At 42.9% G+C, this 14,471-nt stretch overlaps 1 protein-coding gene across 4 annotated transcripts in view; it reads left to right on the top strand.

Annotated features, from left to right (window-relative positions):
* MTUS2 (microtubule associated scaffold protein 2) overlaps positions 1-14,471 on the top strand; it is a 578,912-nt gene that overhangs the window by 510,060 nt on the left and 54,381 nt on the right. For all 4 annotated transcript variants that reach the window (XM_087436240.1, XM_087436241.1, XM_087436239.1 and 1 more), the window contains one exon: positions 9,785-9,851. In XM_087436240.1, the coding sequence (XP_087292366.1) occupies positions 9,785-9,851 (67 nt within the window). The remainder of the gene's footprint in view (positions 1-9,784; positions 9,852-14,471) is intronic.

Here is a 14,471-nt window from a genome sequence, read left to right as displayed (position 1 = left end):
TTGGCCAACTGCTAACTTTGAAAGTTTACCACTCTTTTTTTTTACAAACAGCATCCATCCTTGTAATTTATATTCTTAAGGTCAGAGAAGAAGCACCAATGCAGTCATTCTCTCTGTACTTCGTTGCATCACAGAGGGGTGAATAACATAGAGGTGGAAACTTAACAAGCCAGAGAGCCTGAGAGTGTTTTCACATCTTCACTGGAAGGAAAATTCACAGCCAGGGAACTGAGAATAGAAGAACTGTTTGACAATTCCAACACAAAGCCTTTCTTTGCTTTTGATATTTGCCTGTGAGCCTGCAGAGGGATTAGGATATGCTTTTAAGTTCACTTTTAATTTTCACTAGAAATACATTGGCAAGAAATCTTGTCTCTGTGATACACTTTATTATCGCACACATTGGATTTCTCAAAGATGCATGAAATGAGATTTAACAAGGGGTTGAAATTGCCTCTTTCTACACATGTGGGTGTCAGCTACATAGATAGCTTGAGGTATAGTATGTGACCAAGTGAAGGAAAATATATGGCTTAATATAAAACTCATTATAAGGGGGTCACTTGGGAACATCTTAGTTATCGGTTCTGTTTATGGACTTGGACCTCACGTCAGGTTACATACTACCTAGGAAAATTTAACTGATGTCTTAAAAGTCACCTGGTTCTTTTGTTCCAATCGAAATTAACTATTTCAATGGGTTTGGCTTCTGCTACCATATGAACTAAAATATTTATGTACACATTTATGTGTTTCTAACCAACTGAAATAGAAAACGTTTGCACTCAGTTGTTTGCAATCCAACATTGAAGTGATTAAGCCCTTTTTCCAGAGAAGAAGTTGCAAAGGGGTGTTGAAGAAAGTTTTGTAACACTAGTTGTAAGAAAAGGGAAGGATTTGCTACATGTACAACAATATTATAGTGTTCATATTCCTAAGCCCTGGTACAAAAGTTTTAGAAATAGAAGCTGTAACAGGCAGGCCTTTTTTGAGAAAATATATTTTAAAGTGAATATGTCCTCCTTTTTTTTTTTTCAAATCAAGTCCATAAAAATAATTATCCCTGCGTCATTCTTTAATTTGGAGACTTTGGAAGATAATTAAATGTTATTTCATCTCTTTGGTAGTGTGATGTTTAAGTAACTTGCAAATGTTTTAGCTTTGAAACTTCAAACTTAATACAAATTATTCTCTACTGAGGAAAACTTAAAAACTTACACTGCATCTGTCAACTTTCTCCTTGTGTTTACACCCATTTCCACTATTTTAGAATAGCATTCACATTGGAGGTTTTGTAAATATCTGTTCGTAGGTGCTCATTTTAGGAATTGAGGGCTTTCCTTTGTTAAATTAAAAAAGTCATTGTTTTATTTAGTTGCCTGCTTTTCAGGATAACTTCATAGGCAGTATGCCAGAATCACTTGTTTCTTCAGTAGTTACCTATTGGGCCAGGCATTGTAGACTAGGAGTATACTGGGATTCCACTCCAATCTCCAACTCTGGAAATCAGTACTCCTTTAAATCCCACCATAAAATCCTTCAATCTGTTAATTGGCGCTAACAATCCCAGCATCAGCATTGAAAGAGGCCTAATAAAATCGTTGATGAAGTTGTTTGTGGTTACTTTAGCCCAGCTTAATAAACCTTAAAAAAAGAAACATTCCCTCAGAACTTGATATGGATACAAAATAAAAAACTTAATTTTGAGAAACAAAAATTTTTTTAACAGTTTGATCATAGTGCAGCTAAAGATGTTCTGAAAAGAGTGGTGGGACAATTAAAGATACTTTTTACGTACTCGGTTTCAGAGATGAGGCTGAGAAATATAAATCTGAAGATGCTTCTTTAGCATTAATTTATTGGGAGAAACTGTAGATTCTTGTCTAGAGTATAAAATGAATAAAAATGTGTTAAATGAACAAATGGTTTTTAAAAGCTGATCGTGCTTATGTATTTTCAACTTATAAAACACCTGTTCATTGACAATATTTATTGGTGGTTTACTCTGTGCTCAGTTATGGGGACTATCAAAGAATTCTTAAAAGGCACAGCTTACCCTGTGGAGTTTACCAATTGTTCATTTGGTTGTACTTCCATCTTTTCCAGAGAAATTACAAGTGAGGTAGGCAACAATAACACTTATAGAGGCTTAAAACATTAGTACAAGACTGGAGAATAGTTATGTGAAAGTTATGTGGTACTGGCCATACCTGTTTATGGAATCTAGTGAAAGGAGAAATCTGTGTTGGAATCATTGGCAAGGTTTCTTGGAAAAAATCAAACATGAATTGCACTTTAAAGAATGGGGTGGAGTTTTAATGAACCGGTGAGGAGAAGGAATAGAATTTGAAGCAGGGAATGCATGAGTAAAGGGGTTTTAGCCTAGTCTGATGAAAGATGAGAATAAACACAGTGGGAAATCTGAGGACATAGAGATTGTGGGGAAATATTATCCAGGCCAAAAGCCAGACCCACGTTTTTTAACTTGAGTTAATAAGAAGTAGGAATCCATCTTGGGATTTTGAGCAGAGAGGCAATCTGAGAAAGACTCATTCTAAAGGTATTTTGAAAGGAAAGGTTTGACCCAGGAAGGCCACTGGGACACCCGGATGAGTCCTAAAGAGTCCGTTCACCTGTCACATAAGGAGGTCCAGGATCAAGCTAGCAGCTCTGTGTACAGAAAGTCCTTACCCAACCTTCCAGAGCTGATCATTCTTAGGAATGTTGAGTTATTAAGAGAAACAAACTAGATGTATAAACTAGAATGCCAACTTGTTTCTTAACAATAAGAAATGTAACTGACAAGCAAAAGAATGATGACAAGCCTGATGAACATGTTATTTCTTTTTAGAGTCCAAAATCTAGCTTTATAAGAAGCTTTGGTGAGAATGGAATCTGAGTCAGCAAGTTGACATTTAGGCCCTGAGAGGCCTCAGAGCCTGGGTGTCCATGTGCCATCACCCATCTAACCTGAAATACACTCGAGAAGGCTGTGCGATTGTCACTGCCCTGCTGGCTGCCTCTTCTCAGCTCACTTTGCTTTGCTCCCTTTACTGCAGCTGGCCTTGTCTTGCTGGTTTAGGTCCTGTCCTGCCCCTTTAGGGGTTACTTTGCATATCTCTACCCTAACCTTTTATGTGTTGATTATAATCTCAGAGGCTAATCTTATTTAGCTTTTCTCTAAATTCTTGGTAGGGGTGGGAGTTGGGAGAAGGCACCTGACTGTTCCTCCCAGGTATGCATGGATAATTTGGCAGTAATAAATTTGGGAAGGTGATTAGAGGATGATAGAATCCAGACAAGTCAAGAAACTTGGATCACAAGTCATGATACTGGCTAATTTTCCTTTCCTTTGCTTACTCTGAGATCCAGAATTTCCTAGCATTACTTCTTTGGATTCACATTTCTTCTCCTTGGGCCCCATAAGTCTCTGTCCTTTCTAATTGTTTATTAGTCATCCCGGTATGGTATGACATTCCCTTATTAACTACGGCCTCTTAGGTAAGCTCGATGTTTTGCAGCCACTGGCTCTCCCCAGCATGCACAAGGACAAAGGCTGGAATGAAGCACCCTTAAGTAATCATTCTGATTTCTTTTAAAACAAGATATGGCTTTGCTCATTTTCCACACAAGAAGACAGTGACATGTATTTGAGAATATTAAATGTGAATGATACTCACCTTTGACCAGTCTATATTAAATTTCGTTTCAGAGTAGAAAAGCAGATACAAAAATACAGTGGCCTGTGTTAATTATATGTGGAAGAAATAATATGTATTGATTAAGTCAAAGCAGGGCATCGGTGCTGCCTTAAAGCCATAATAACTGAAATGAAAAACAAAAGGTTAGTCTACCTCCCCAAGGAATTTTCCACAGAGCTGTATTATGAATCTGGCCAATCTTCACAGTATTAGTATTGAAAATGAATGCAATATTCACAAATGATGGTATGAAAACAACGCTGAAGACTTACATGTTCTATTGATATCACCTTTCAGCTGGTCATTTAGAACTACAAATGAAAATGTTTCCCTGTTAAGACAAAGTTCTACCAAGCAGACTTAAATTCCAACCTGAACTCATGGGGCCCTGGGTGAAAAGCAATATTGTTTATGGGAAGAATGAAGAATTCCTTAACTTCTTTGAAATTTCGTTTGTAGGTATGTCACTTTGATTTTCAAAAATTCCCAGTAAAAAGGATCTGGATGTTTCCTCAAATACCAGAATTCTACAGATTTCTCATTTAACTCCCTGTTGTGATTCTTTTGTTTAGTCTGGGGGAAAAGCGGCCCCGCTCACATGGTTGAATTTTCCTGATCTGCACTGATTTCAGGGCAGACTAAAAAGATAGGAGAGATTAGTGGGGAGTCTTTGGGCTAACATATATATATATTTTTTAATTTACATTTATATGCCTCTGTTTATCAGGTAGGGAAGAGGGTGCTGATAAAAACACTCAGAACTACAGTGAATTTTATGGAATTGTCACCAGTACCTTTTGTAGCTGATCAAGAATTCTTTCAGGGAGAATCACAGACCAGAGGCAGAAAGAGAAGGGCCCATCTGCTGGGGTGACAGGGGGTCCTAGAAAGAGCCTCAAGGGCTGTGTTGTGTCACCAGTTCTCCTGGCCTTCGTGTGGGCGCTCCCTTCGTATCCTCCAGCTTGTTCATCCTCTGGGCTCAGGAAATGTCCCAGCCAGCCCTGCCCGGTTGAGTTGTATCACATTGTTTTGTAATTGCTTATTTATTTACTGACTCTCTAGGAGACTATTAAGCTCCTTGAAGGCAGAAATATCCTTTCTGGTGTGTCTGCCTGGCACGTAGTAGGCACTCAGTAAATATGTGTTGTTTTATATAAATTTGCTATTTCTGAATTAGTTGGGGTGAAAGGAGCTCAGATTCACCCAACGTTCAGTTTTAGTAATAAACAGGCTGTTCTGTTAGTTTCTAATTCGAGGAGGGACTTAGGTGGCTGATGTCCAAGTGTAGAATCAGAGGGTGATGCTAACCAGGAGAGGCGTTTTCACTTCCTGTTACCACAAGTTCACAGGGGTAGCATCAGCCACCCGAGTTGACCAAGCATGTCAAAGTAACAGAGTGTGGCAGGCTTGCTTGGGGCTTAGCCACACATCCAGTTGCTTGAAGTTAAGGGAATGAGTAGCAGGTTGTATGCTTTACCAGGCTTCTGTAGCTGGGAAAGACGAAAGACAGCGTTCTCCGAGAGTTTGTGTGCATCCTAGCATGGAGAGCCATGTCCAAGAAGAAATGTAGGCCCCACTGTAGCAGATGTGAGGTGGTATGTTTAGGGCTGCAGGTGGAGGGGGAGAGTTGGATGTGTCATGGGGATAGCTCATCTTGGATTCCATCTGTGAATGCAGTGTACCACGCTGAAGAGAGAGAACTCGGAGTGCAAAGGAGAGGTGTGTGACCAAATAAAAGAGGTACCTAAGAAGACGCAGCTGCAGGAATGGGGCTTAGATGAATGTTCTCCAAGTGTCCATTTCCAGCTAAGCCTGTCATAGAGTAAACAGTAATTTTAAAGGATGGCCTTCTTAGACTTCGTGATTTCTGGACTGTATCACTAGGATAGTTTGGATGGTTAATACTGAGTTCTATTCTTAGCCCTTTGGAGTGAAAGCAGGACCTCATGTGCTTGGCACCAGTTAGGAATTTTCCACTCATTCCCCGTGTAGGGAAGGACTGATCTAACACTGGGCGGGCAGAGGAGGCCTTGCTCGTATTTCAGCCATCCCACTGTGTCATCGCCCTGGACCTGGCGTAGGCTGGGGAGCCAAGGCAAATGGTGGCACAGGATCCTTCCAAAGGGAGTCTTTGGGACAGCCTTACTCATGGATGTTCAGCAGAACCTAAGGGCCTTGCCAGATGGCTGCTGGAATCTGTTGAGCCATGATGGAGGAGGGATAACTTTGTGAGGCAAGGAGTAGAGAGTGGAAGTTCCCTTTAAGTTCACCTCTTGCCTAAGGAGCAGTGTTGCTGCAGTCATGGCTGTTGACTCATTCCAGTGCAGGGCAGCACTACGTCATTCTGGTTTGGCTTGCAGAAAACAAAAAATAATTGATGCAGAGAATTCATCAATTAGAAGAGTTGATATCCTTTCAAAAACAAGCACTTAGGGAAGAAGGGCTGTCGCCAAACTGCACAGGCTGACTTTAGCGAGCAGAGCTGAGCTGTGCCAGCATCTTCAGCAGGAATGTATCCAGAAGCCAGCAGAAAGGGTTAGGAAAGCTGATAAATAGCTATCCTATCAGAAGTTACAGCCCCATGTAAGCTATACTGGAAATGTACTGACATGCAACTGACAAATCAACACAGAGGACAGATACAAGCAGTTCAGGCCGTAGGGTGGGGTGGGAATGCAACCAGAGAACTTTTTCATTGAAATAGAGTGATCAGGAGCTGACACTGCCTCTCTTCCAGTTAGATGTGAAGAGCTTTGTGGTAATAAGTGCTCAGATCCAATGTGAGGATAAATGCAATGTGGATCTTGATGTTAGGTTGATGTGAGCATAGGTAGGAGGGAAGAATCTCAGTGTTAGTGTTTGATGAAGAGTGTGGACTCTGGGTTAAAACTCCTGCCTTTACCATTTCCTGGCCGGTTGTGCGGGGGCTGGTTAATTAGCCATAGAGCCTCAGTTTCATCCTCCAAAAAGGAAATTAAACCCACGACCCACTTGACAGTATATGGAGGAGTAAATGAGATAAAGGGCTTGTGCTGTGCCTGGCATACAGAAAGTGTTTGATAAAGGTTAGTGTCAATACTGGTGTAGTAATTAGCCAGATTTTACCAGAGTTTAGACACTTTCTTGGACATTTTAGCCGTCAGGTTTGTTTCTTATTGTTGGCAGCTGACCCTTCCTTGTAAGACATTTGATGACAGTGTTTGAAACTGGTTGGTTTTATAGCCTGTGCCTGCAGAAGTTTGGGGTTGAGGGTGGGATGGGGCCATCTTCCTTCAGTCTTCTCCCTCTCTGCTTCCCAAATGGAGGGCGTACAGGGGCTCTAATCACTCTTGTTTCCTTCCTGCTTCCCCTTCCATCTCATCGCTCTTCCCATTCCCTCCCTTTCTCTTCTTGCTTCTTGCTTTTCTTTTACTCTCACTTGTATTTCTCCTAGAGCAAAGATGGGTGGGGCAGGCCTGGCCACAGAGATCAGCATTAGCTTTTCACCAAAGTGAGTCAAGTCTGAAGGTCTTCATCAGCAGTCTCTACCATAATCAACACTGTCTCCAGCTGAAGCCTGTCCTTCTCACTGGACCTTCAAGCCACGCCTTCCCAAAATGTCTAATTCTCCTGTGGCCCGGAAAGTGTAGTGTGACTTGTGATTGGCTAGATCCCTCCACACTGCACTGTTAACATCTGCCCGGGGCTGCTTTCTCGGGGGCCGCTACCCAGCAGAGGGAAAGGTTGGCTTTGGATTAGAAATTAGAGTTGGTTTGTTGTTTTTTGTTAAGTTCTGGTTGTTCACTGCTTAAGCTCATCTAAGTCTTTGCAACTCCCAGCACTCAGGGTGAATACTTTAGTAATCCTATTTCTGGACTGATAAATCTGGTATTTCCATTCCCTGGCTGTGCCTGGGACTTGAGGATACGAGTGTTCAAACTTATTCTTGATGGTAGAAACAAGTTAGCTTTTTCACTCGTTTAAAATTATTTCAGGGTAAACACTGAAATTTACCCTCTCCAGAATACCAAATTTTCTTAGTTTGTAGTAACAAGTTGCATGTCAGCCGGTCACGATATGCTGCTGTTAGAACTAGCATCTAATCCCTGTGATCAGTCTGATGAGAACTTTTCCCTGCTCTGGGTTCTCCAGGCTTTGAACTTAGAGTAAACCAGGGCAGAGCCAGGAAGGTGCATTAAAAACAAACAACAACAGAGCATAAGACTGACATGCCAGTTCTAACCACATTTAGATACTTAATATAGAAAAGCACCTATTATCTATAGGATGTTATCCAGTTGCAAATAAGATAAAAGGAAACAATGGAGTTATCCTAACAGCTAACACTTGTATAGAGCTTGCTAAATGCCGGGCATGATCTAACTACTTCACATGTATTAATTTCTTTAACCCTCATGACAACCCTGTGCACTGGGCATGGCATAGAGGCAGCATTGCTTAGTGATTAGGAAAGTGTACACTCTCAGGTGTGATTGCTAGCTTTCAAATTCAGGGAAGGGAGGGATGCTATGGGCTGGGCTGGAAGGAGACAGCTTCATGAATGAGATGGGGGTCCACTGTCCCTGAAAGCATGTACTATTGCCAAGTTATTCTTCAGAGAACCATGAGCTAATAGCTGTTGATGCTTGAGACTAAAATAGCTCTCAGTTTATTATGCAAATAGAATTTTATTTTGGCATTTTGAAATTATGACATTGCTTAGCAAATGCCCTTTGGATAACCTGAGACCCTCCCATCAACCCAAAGTAGCACACGTGTTACCCGGGTCTGAATGCAGTAGACGCAGAAACAAGATTGTGGCAACTGTCTATTCACATTTGGCCCAGGTTCTTCGTAGGTGCTAAAATCAAACTCAGAGGAGATTAATAAGAAAGAACATGGGGCCAGCCCGGTGGCATAGCGGTTAAGTTTGCGCACTCTGCTTGGGCAGCCTGGGGTTCGCAGTTTCGGATCCTGGGCTTGGACCTACACACCACTCATCAAGCCATGCTGTGGCGGCGTCTCATGTAAATTAGAGGAAGATGGGCACGGATGTTAGCCCAGGGCCAATCTTCCTCAGCAGAAAGAGGAGGATTGGCATTGGTCATTAGCTCAGGGCTGATCTTCCTCACAAAAAAAAAAAAAAAGAAAGAAAGAAAGAACGAACATTCATGAGGCCCTGATGATATTCATGCTGGATATTTGGTGCACATTTTAGCCAAAATTCCCTGTTTGGAAATACATTCTACAGAATAACAGAGACTTTCTTGAAAGCTTATATTTTTGGTATTTCTACTTGAGAATTTATAGAGCACATCTTTCCTTGTTATTAGTAGTAGTAATAAAATCATAACAGATGTAAATATTTATGGTGACTCAATAACCCAGATTACAAATTCAGCACATCTTCAACTATTTCTCTATTTTATGTCATAGAATGTATTTGATTTGAAAACAACTTAGCAGTCGTTTAGTTACAAATGTCATTCTTTGCACTAAATAATACTTCGTATGAGTTTTCCTCTTGTTCCTTCAATTGATGCAGAGAGTGGAACAAAAAACTTGGAAACCTTAAGTTTTGGTGTTGGTCTTGTTACAAAGAGAAACATTTTGTGTTAAGGTCTCTGCTCATTATTCATTAGGTAGCTGACCATGTATGGACAAAAGGGTAAGTTTAAGGGGACAGTTGGTAAAATAAGCGTTTGCCCCTCGGAGAAATATGGCATGGACATTTTCATGGTCAAAAATTTCGTAATAGTGATAATAATTAACAATGTATAATAATGTATAACAGTAGATTAATGGGTAGGATGTAGACATGCAAAGTAGTAGTGTAGGATGATATATACAAGAGTGCCAATAGAGAAAAGCACAACCAGGGGTATTATTAATATGATATTGCAAGCTTTGCAATTTGAATGTGATACAAATGAATGAGTCAGACGTGGCTTTGTAAGTTTTTATATGCTTATATAATGAAAAAATTATCTCCTTAAGGGCTAGACTTATAAATATTTGCTTAATATGATTCGTTAATTAAACATGTGAAAGTGCTTATCTAGCATAAAACTAGGGGACTCTCGGTATCCGTTTTGTTTTTTCAGAATGAAAGTGCCCTTGTGAAAGAAAAAGAGCTGTCAATCGAACTTGCAAACATCAGGGATGAAGTTGGTAAGTAGGGTATTGAAAATGAGGAACATAAAGCATGTCTTCCTGATACCTGTGAATGTGTAACAAAAGCAATTATGTCTCGTGTAATAAGCCAGAGGAAACCTGCCTAGATGAATGAAGTATCTTACCCAACACAGTGGTGGGTTGTTGTAGCCTTGCAGGGAGCCGTAATTTTTACGTCTCTATTGTTATAAAGACAGCTTCATAACAGTTCACACTGGAACTAATCAGGCCTTGACTCTGCTCTTCGCAGATGGCAACACATACATCCATCTGCGTTGTGCGCTGTTAAGAGCACCTTTTCATCTAGGCACCCCCTGGCGGGCAGCGCTCCAAAAGCAGCAGCCCAGCTTTGGTGGATGACGTGAGGCACTCTCTGTAAGGTGCAGGTATTTCATGGCTTCCTGCCACCGTATACCCTGCCATGAAATAGATGTAGAACAAGGTCAAAAACACAAGTCTGGATGGATTAAAAATGCTAGGGCTCACGTTGAAACTCCTAATCTTTGGCTGATAAGATTATATAGTTCAGTCTGAACCATAAGAGACATTACGAATGGTAGGATGATCCATAGGCCCTGGGGATGTCACAAGAGGTAGACTTTCATTCTAGGCCAAAGATTAGACCAAGTATTTGCCATCTTCCAATTTCTTGACCCCATTTCTCTCTAGAGGATCTATTACTCTGTTTCCCCAGGAATCAGTCAGCAAAGATGAAATAAACATGGCCTATTCCCCTTGGCCTGCTCTTCTCTTTACAGTGGGCATTTCTTGTCCATCCGGTGTGGTCCTGGGGGTAGCCCACCATGTGCAGGTGTGGCTTCCTCCATAAGCGAAGGGACTTGAACAGTCCCAGGCATTCTTGGTGGTGGCACGGTGCCTTTCCTCCAGGCCAGCCCTGCAAATAGGCATCGACTCTGAAGGCCAGACTTTCCCAGGGAACACAGGCCCACAGGTGTGCAGTGGATGGGGCAATGATTTCCAACCACAGCTTCCCCCACCCTTTTGTTTCGTTTTTTGTTTTTACCTTAAAATTTTTTTTCTTCACTATGAGTTTTCTGACATCCTTTGTCATTGAGATAGGTCAGCAGTGGCCTCTTCTCCCCTCTAAGGAGAGCAGGCCCCTGTGGGAAAGCAGTAAATAACATTTCCTCCTTCCCAGCCTCACCTGTGTGTGATCCAAGCAGCAAGACTGTGCCACAGCTGCAGGGGCACCTACTACACTTGGCCATCCTCTGAGGAGGAGCCCGTGGATGAACCCAGATGTAGGTTTTCTGAGAGAGGCCTGCCAGGAACGGCAATGGCAGCGTTTGTGAAGAAAGCTCCTAGGAAGCCAGGGTCCACAAGGGCATGTGTTTCCCCATGAAATGGATGAGTTCTTAGATGGTTCTGAGGCTTAGTGGTTGTGAGCGTGGGCTTTGGAGGCCGATGACCCAGGTTCAGGCAGGGCGAGTTGGCTGACCTCTCTGTCCCTCAGGTCCCCTTCATAAAAAGGAAAGTCGATTAAAGAAGACGATGAGAAAGCAGTCTGTAAAGGTGACTCTCATAACTATTCGGTGTGCAGCACCTTGAATCTGGAGACAGAGGACGGGATTTTCCACTCCAGGGTGAATTCCTTCCCAGAGAAATGTCTGCACCCGCTGTGGGCAAGTTTTGGATCTGGGGGTGTTCGTCCTGACCCAGCTGGGTAGGGTGTGCCAAATCCACTGCTGCTTTCCTGCTCTTTCCCGAAGCTTCTGAATGCAGCAGGAACCACGCAAGGATTACATTGGGTTTTTGTATTTCTCTCGTTTTATTTCTGCATTAGTGCTAAGAATAGAACCAGAAGTCACCTGCCAAGTGAAAAAGCTATGGGGTGTGAGGGAGGGTGGAAGGCCTTGGCAGCACCACGGCCCGGGCCATTCAGCCCAGCATTCAGCCCCAGTGGACACTTTAATAGAAAGTACCAGAATCACTGAGGAGACTGCATTTGTGAGAGAAGAAAGACAGGGAAATATGGGGATCAACTGTTACCTGTAAAGTCTGTAAATTCTAGTGTCTAGACCTGCAGTGTATTCCCTTGAACGGAACAGAGAATTAAGCTTACAGACCTGCCTTACAAGTGACCATATAGAGATGGTCAATCCTATCTCCCTACCACCGGGCCTACCCTTGTTTAGACCTCTTGTCAGCTGAGTCTGATGGGGGCCACTGGAGAAGGGGACCCTGAGGGGCCTATAGGAAGATGTGGAATTTCTAAAGGTGGTAAATTCAGACATGGAAGAAGGGAAGAAGCTGCAAGACGTCAGAATAGTTTAGGGGAGCTTATTGCAGATCCCAGAACAGGGCTGTCCTGTCTGCCAAATCTAAAAATTACTGCTTAAACTTCTTCATAGCCATTAAAATGCTGCCCTAAATTCTGCCAGTATCTGCTCATAAGTACCCATCAGTTGTCTACACCCTTGGTGTGAATAAATTCAAACAAAGGCTTTTAGCATCTAGCCAGATTCAGCTCTGGCTGTGGTTCTCAGCCATGGTGCATATTAGAATCACCTGGAATGCTTTTTAAAATACTAATTCCCAGGACCTACCCTAAGGCAACAGAATCAAAATATTTGAGGGTGAGGCCTAGGCAATATTTTAATTCCCCAGATGTTTGTTAGGGACAGCTTGAGAATCAATAAACTACATTGAAGGAGCTGGGGTTTTGTTTTGGGTCAGGGACAAGGGGGGGCAGTGGGTAATTTGTGCTCGGCCTGGGATGGTGGGGTCCCGTAGTCGAGGGCTATGGGCAGCAGGAGGGGCCTAGGGAGAGAAGCCCAGGTGGCTGGGGAGAGGGTGCAGAAAGGGAAGATGCAAAAGACAAACTCCACCTGCTTTGAATTTACACAGAGGGTTGGCCTGGCCCCCGGCCAAGGGGGAGGAGTGTCCTCCTTCCTCCTCTTCCTCCTCCTCCTTCACCCTTTCCTGTCAGGCAGGGGCTGTCAGTCCTGAGTCAGTTCCCTTCTGGGTTAGATGGCTTTCAGGAACCAACCACAGAAAGTAATCCCCTGGTGTGTTTGCTGTCACACTTCACATTTACAGTGCATTCCCATTTGTGACTTCTCTGGTGGAGCTACAGCTGAATCTTCCAGAAGGTGTGTAGTTCGAATAGTGTCCCCACCATAGATTTTAATGTATGTTGTCCCACACTGATTGAGAATCCCTGATGATAATAGTTCTTAAGTAGGGATTTGCTGGCAGTTGATTTACAAGTAAACCTTGAGAATATCTCCTGATAAGTGATGTTTTCTGACACCACTTCTGACATCAGATGTGTGGGAGCTTTTTCCACACCGACAACCAATTCTCCAGTACCGACTGGGTGTCCGACAATTCAATTCCAACACTAACTATCTGGAGTTAGTGTGGACTCCACAGGTTAAGGGCCAGTCCCACAAGACTGCTTCCACTTCAGATGCCAATCATAAGTCCCAGAGGCCACTTGTACTTCTGACCAACTGGCTATAAATTCAGGGGTTCCCACAACCCCTCCTCAGGTTTGATAATTCACTAGAAGGACTCACAGAACTCAAGAAAACACTTTACTTACATTTACCAGTTTATTATAAAGGATACAACTCAGGAATAGCCAAAGGGAAGAGATGTATAGGGCAAGGTATTTGGGGGAAGAGGGGTGGCAAGGAGCTTCCATGCCCTTTTAGAACGAGCCACTCTCCGAGCACCTCGATGTGTTCACCAACCTGGAAGCTTCCAAATCTCCTTGTTCAAGAGTTTTTATAACCCAGTCTCCAGCTTCCCTTCTCCCTGGAGGTGGGTGAGCGGGGCTGAAAGTTCCAACCCTCTAATTACCTGGTCTTTCTGGTGACCAGCCCCATCCTGATCTAGGGGTCCCACAGTAAGTCGTCTTATTAGCATGAACTCAGGTGTGAAGGGAAGGGACTCATTATGAATAACAAAGAACATTCCTGTCACTCAGGAAAGTCAAAGGGTTTTAGGAGCTCCAGGGACAAAGACCAATATATTATTATACCACACCGAGCCAGTTATGGAGAATGATTCATTCACTTAACAAGGTTCTGAGCACCTTGTATGTGGCAGGTACAGTGTCACAGCATTTCAGAAGTGGTCCAGATCTTAATGACTGTAACCTATCCACCACACTTTAGAGATGGGTAAATTGAGACTTGGTCAAAGATCTTGGTTAAAGCTGGGACACCTGCAAGAAGTATCAAAAAGAAAAACTTAGTTCTCCTTAATCTCAGTCCATTCGTTCACTCAACAAATATTTATTGAGTGCCTAGTGTGTGGCTAGGCAGGGTCACCGTGGATGGCGAAGTAGGTTCTACCCTGCAATAGGCACCTCTCTGAGTGGGGGCTGAAATGCAGCCACATTGCAGCCACTCACCAAGCCATGTGCCCCATCATGGAGCTGCTGCCATCCAGAGGAAGGGGCACTTTTTTCTAATTTGCACAAAGGCACCATGTGGGCTAGCTATGACTTGGTGCTACGTATGGAGGAGTCAGTGGTGAACAGGACTCAGCTCGTATCCTCAAGGAGCTTACAGCCAAAGGCTCCGTGGAGGAGGGGCTGTCTGAGATGGGCCTGCATGATGACTAAGATTTGGATGGATGCCTGTA

Source organism: Ceratotherium simum, chromosome 10 (genome assembly GCF_057802395.1).
Source record: "Ceratotherium simum simum isolate JZ-2026a chromosome 10, ASM5780239v1, whole genome shotgun sequence".
NCBI lineage: Eukaryota > Metazoa > Chordata > Mammalia > Perissodactyla > Rhinocerotidae > Ceratotherium > Ceratotherium simum.
The sequence above is the reverse complement of the archived record's forward strand: the minus strand, read 5'-3'. Positions and strand labels throughout refer to the sequence as shown.